The sequence below is a fragment of the Aptenodytes forsteri genome, unplaced genomic scaffold (assembly GCF_000699145.1).
Source record: "Aptenodytes forsteri isolate BGI_AS27 unplaced genomic scaffold, ASM69914v1 Scaffold261, whole genome shotgun sequence".
In the NCBI taxonomy this organism is placed as follows: domain Eukaryota; kingdom Metazoa; phylum Chordata; class Aves; order Sphenisciformes; family Spheniscidae; genus Aptenodytes; species Aptenodytes forsteri.
In genome coordinates this window covers 353,907-359,566 of record NW_008795583.1, presented here as the reverse complement: position 1 = coordinate 359,566, position 5,660 = coordinate 353,907, and the positions used below count along the sequence as shown (strand labels likewise).

Sequence of the window (5,660 nt, the reverse complement as noted above, 5' to 3'; positions counted from 1 at the left end):
CTTGTTCTCCAGACCCCTCACCAGCCTCGTTGCCCTTCTCTGGACACGCTCCAGCACCTCAACTTCCTTCTTGTAGTGAGAGGCCCAAAACTGTACACAGTATTCAAGGTGCGGCCTCACCAGATAAATCCATGTATGAGGAGGAAGACAATAAATCAAGAACTCCATGCTATGCTGAGCTCCAAACAAATCTTGAAGAATCACCAAAAGTATCAATAATATTTAAAAAACAGAATAAACTATTACATGTTTACAAGAAGGAGCTTAAACTAGGCTATCTTGATACATCTTAGATAAATGATTTTATAAGCAACAGGCAATGTGTTAGATCTGACATAACTAGCCTTCATCACACTAAGGTCTCATGGCTTATTTAATGCTTTTAGTGGGAGTTTTGACCCAATGACCTCCAGATGTCCATTGGCACCTATATTATTTTGCTTATCCTATGGGAAAACCACTAAGACAGAGAATAACTGAAACAGCAAGTTAAGTGGATATGAGGCATCAGTGTGAGCTTGCAGCCCAGAAAGCCAATCGTATCCTGGGCAGCATCAAAACAAGCATGGCCAGGAGGTCAAGGGAGGGGATTCTCCCTTTCTACTCTGCTTTCACGGTACTCCGTCTGGAGCACTGCGTCCAGCTCTGGGGCTCACCGTACAAGAAAGACATGGATCTGTTAGAGCGGGTCTAGAGGAGGGTCACGAAAATGATCAGAGGGCTGGAACGTCTCTCCTGCGAAGAAAGGCTGAGAGAGTTGGGGTTGTTCAGCCTGGAGAAGGGAGGGCTCTGGGGAAGCCTTACTGCAGCCTTTCAGTACTTAAAGGGGGCTTATAAGAGAGACAGAGAGAGACTTTTTGATAGGGCCTGTAGAGACAGGACAAGGAGTGACGGTTTTAAACTGAAAGAGGGTAGGTTTAGATTGGATGTAAGGAAGAAATTTTTTATGATGATGGTGGCGAGATGTTGGAGCAGATTGCCCAGAAAAGCTGTGGATGCCCCATCATTGGAAGTGTTCAAAGTCTAGTTGGACGGGGCTTTGAGCAACCTGATCTAGTGAAAAATGTCCCTGCCCACGGAAGGGCGGGTGGACTAGATGGTCTTTAAAGGTCCCTTCCAACCCAAACCATTCTGTGATTCCCCTTCAAAATAAGTATCAGAGACACAGCAATCAAAGCAGATGGACTGCATTTTCAGCTTTTCTTACCTGCAGGCATACAGCATGTTGGACATAAAGGTGATAGGGTTAGTACTGCGAGAGGTGTCCATCACATAAACAACAACTGAAGGAAAAGAGGAAGCCTGGAAACACAAAGTAAGATATTTTAATTAGAAGTACATGCTGTTCAACAGCCACTTCTTTCACACGGCCTCACTGTCAAGTCATGTAGAAAACACTTACCAAGGCCTCAGTTATGATGGTTCCTGATGCTGACCAGGTAAATACCTCAATTTGCCCTGGTGTGTCAATAATAACATACCTGTTAAGAAGTCACCCCCAATAAACAATAAGGGAAAATTAGTTAAGCACAAGGTCCTGTTCTGACTAGATTACCACAAGCATGTAATGGCAAATCACATGATTATTCTGTTACAGATCAGAAAAGCTTCTCCCAAACAGTGACAATTTATGGGCATGCCTGAAAATTTCCTGTGTGAATTTTGTAACTAAGAAGCACGTACTCTCTTCAGATTCTATTAAAGTTGAAGGCATCAATTTGACAGACACTTAGTACTGCAAACTCTTCAGAAGAAGAATTAATTGTTGCCTATTTGAACAGCGCTTGAGAAAAAATGACAGTCTAATAGAAGACAAGAAAAGTAGAATTGGAATCAGCAGACATTTCTTCGATGTATCTGAAGAAAGTCTAGTTTATCTGTTCTAATTCTATGCCATTTTCCACATAAAATTTATACCAAGGCTGAAAAACAACTAGAAAACATGCAGAGAACCTTTTCAGGATTTCACATGGTTTTCCCACACTGATCCCAGAAAAGCAGAACTTGGTAGAATGTACTCACTTGGATGCATTTTGTCTTTTTTCAATAAACTTCATCACCTGATTGAAAAAGGAGTATACTTTGTATTTAGACTCACAACAGGAACCTTTCATAATCATTTCATAACAGAAACTACATTAACTTGCACAGCTGCCTGTATGTATCAAAAAAGATTAAAGTCTCTAAGCTTTTTAATGTGTGAAAATGCCCTACGAAGGAAGGGTGGAAAATGCTCGCTGCATAGGTCAAAGACAGCCTTGAATTTGTCTGTGTTCTAGTACCTGGCTAAAGAAATGGTATAACAAATGCAGTTGTTCCCTACCTTTTCACTAAGAGATTGTGCACTGTCTCAGTATCTTACATAAGTTCCCACCCCAGTGTTGATTTAGCATTATGATTTAAGACAGCAGTCAATTATCAAATAACCCTACGAAAACTTAACCCGTTTCCAGAAGTGAGCTTCCTTACTTCAAAATCAGAGCATTCATATGAAAGATTTTATAGTGAACATAGTGCAACAGGACAGTTATGTACAAAGACTAAAGAATGTTCTGTACACATGGCTTCTAAATTTTTCTTTTAAAAAAGCTGAAAAACTGAAATATCTCAAATGAAAGCTAATGCACTTTAGCTGCTTTGTAAAATACATGGTTCTGTACGGAGAATACTCTAAGTCCAAAGAAATATTAGGAGGCTAACCAAACACAGTGCTCTCTGAGACTCCAAATACACAAAAAACCACACAGTCTCCCAGTACAGTATTTATAGCACAATATCACATAGGAACAACCTTGTACCTGATCAAATCTTGTAGCAAAGAGATTGAGAGAGGTCACTATTCCACCATTTGGGCCTAGCCCATATCTAGATGCTTCATTTAGGAAAGCAGATGATTATGCAGACCTCAGAGGGCTTCTTTTTCAATTCTGATAATAGTTGGTCATGTACAATGCACATTGGATACCCTGCAGCAAAAGACAATACCCCTAATACACAATTAAGTCTTCTAAGTGATGCAGTAGCATAACAAATACAAAGTGGTCTCTCTCTTGCCCAAATACGTGTGATTGACAAAAGGAAAAGGGGCTATATGCTGTGGCTTCGCCTTGCCATTATTCAAGCATTACCATTCTGGACAAAGAGAAAATATACGTATGTGTATACATCAAAGCCATCTTTGTCTTTCCAACAAGATTTACAACACAGCCAGTAACTCAGAATTTAACAATGCCCTGAACGCACTTAATGTTAAGAATTTATACTTCAAAAGTTAATTAAAAGATTTCTTGCACAAATAAATTTTTAGCAGAATTTAAATTATAATGGGAATGAATGTTGTAAACATACTCAAAGTGTCAGCTTAAAGATGAAGATTTCAAAATCCTTTTTCATACATACAGATCTGTATACTAATGTTCAAAGAAACAAAGAATCTTTTTTTTTTTTCTTAACTGCATAAGAACCAGCACTGATTCATAAGTACATACTGTCTTCTAGAGCCACTACTCTCAATATCCAAACACGAGGCCAGACACCCTCCTTAAGTACTATTTAATGAGATACTTAAACTCCGGTACAGTAAAGCAACTAATGCACCTACATACCAAACTGAAACTTATACTTGGATGTTTTGCTGGTAACTCCAAACCAAACCCCAGCCAAAATCAAGAACCCTATCCCCCCACCATCTTTCTTTTTGTCTAAAATATTAAATTTAAGAATCACACTAGCAAATCAAATCCAAACACTGTATATTATCTCCATCTGCACAAGCTATTACTTAGGAGACAAAGGACCTCCACACCCCTCTGGAAGTGCAGTCATTTTAGGGTAATGTTACTGAACTACAGTCACCAAACTACTGTGCAGCAAGAGCCAACAGTCCAATGTCTTTGAGATTCAGAAAGACAACAGTGCTTTGATTATGGTCAAACAATGTGGAAAAAGTTTTCTCCATCTACTACAGGCAAATAGGAATTTGCATATTTGTTTATAATAAATAAAATTAGACTTGTTAAAACATGGGGAAAAGGCTGCTGGCTTCCACAAAGAAAGATACAAGCTCTTTGAAAGAACAACAGGGAAAAAAAACCATGTGGGCAGAGTGCCTATTATTTGTAAAAACATACTATTAGGCAGAATCACTTTTAGCACAGGAGAAAATGACCTAAGGAGTATCAAATCTTGTGAAACATACGTTTCTAACCTCACGTGCAAGAAGTACATAGTCAAAAAAACTTATCTTCACGCAACATTCTGCATTACTGCAATCCCCAATACCTCCTGCCCCCTTCATCGTAGTGTGCAGAAGTGACAGACTATTTTCACAAAATCTGAGATTTCAGGTATCATTATTTAGACAAAAAAAGGATACTGTTTCATGACTTCTTTGTACTTCACAGTGTCCCTGATATCTAGAAGAGAAAGACATATAGTTGTAGGACATCACTTCTAAAATATCCTTCTTCATCAATTTGCCGATAGGTGGAAGCCCTTCTTTTTCTAGCAAGTCTCCTTTTGTCTCAGTAATAGATCTAGCACTAACAGGAAAAATCTCCCAGGTAGAATAAATAAAATCTAACAGATTTTCTATGCTCTCAACATACATATGAAACCCAATGTAATTCACGTGAAACACCACCAATTTAGGTATTTAGCAGTAACTGCTTCAGCTGAATTTTATTCTCAGCTGATCAACATCAGTTAACAAAGTATACATATCTAACTGTATTATTAGAGATCCAGCACTGGAACAGATACTTTAGTTATTCATCTGACATCAATAAAACAACTTTGGTATCCACACTGCCTTTCTTATCCTCCAGAGAGGCAGGCTGACAAACTTTCTAAAGTTTAACAGACGGGACCCTTACAAACCTAATGATTGGTAAGCCCTTTGGAACGGCTAAACATAAGGTCTGTTTTGTTGTTAAGGTATTTTCTCTAAAATTCGTGTGTTTTAAAGTGCTTTAAAGAAGTTATTTGGTAGCACATATGGCTACCACTGTGCTGGATGTAGGGAACCAGATCGAATCTGCTAATATGTTCATTGCTGACAAAGAAAAAAAAAAAGGCAAGAACCCAAACACATCAAATCACACCAGATGATGTAAAAAAATGTACAAAACGCAATGGAAGAATACCTTTGGTCCTAAAAATTCACATATTAAAGAGTGGTAGGAGAAAGAAGTTAAATTAAAAAAAAAAAAAAACCAAACAAAACTCAAAAGTCCTTCTTGTGTTAGGCCTTGGAATCTCTTAAAGGTAATATAACCAACCTAGCCAAATACCTCACATACCCCGCCCCCTCTCCTTCCGTGAAACATATGAAAAGCAGTATACCAAAAATGGTTTTATTTATTTATGGCAAAACATACTTGCTTTCTTCTGGCGGACTCCACAAACACGCCACACCTCTGGTCCAGGACCACCCCCTTCGTCACACCACCCATCACCCGCCACGGCCCAGGGCTAAGCCAGGGCGAAAGGACTCACCGATGTTGGCGGGGAAGGGCAGGTCGTGCACGGCGGGGTCCAGGTTGATCACGTACGGGGGGCACCGTTGCCCATGCAGGTGGGCCGCGAGACGCTAAGGGGACACGAGGAGGCGTCAGGCCCCGCTGGACATGGGGGTAGCGCTGAGGGAAACCGGCAGCTCC

General features: G+C 39.7%; 1 protein-coding gene across 1 annotated transcript in view; it reads right to left on the bottom strand.

Moving 5' to 3' along the window:
• The window catches only part of GPN1 (GPN-loop GTPase 1), a 19,478-nt gene that overhangs the window by 12,412 nt on the left and 1,406 nt on the right, over positions 1-5,660 (bottom strand). Inside the window, exons 2-7 of the mRNA XM_009282322.1 lie at positions 5,497-5,590; positions 4,376-4,415; positions 2,799-2,865; positions 2,023-2,060; positions 1,403-1,481; positions 1,208-1,302 (exon numbers count right to left, since the gene is read on the bottom strand). Of these exons, the coding sequence (XP_009280597.1) occupies positions 1,208-1,302; positions 1,403-1,481; positions 2,023-2,060; positions 2,799-2,865; positions 4,376-4,415; positions 5,497-5,590 (413 nt within the window). The remainder of the gene's footprint in view (positions 1-1,207; positions 1,303-1,402; positions 1,482-2,022; positions 2,061-2,798; positions 2,866-4,375; positions 4,416-5,496; positions 5,591-5,660) is intronic.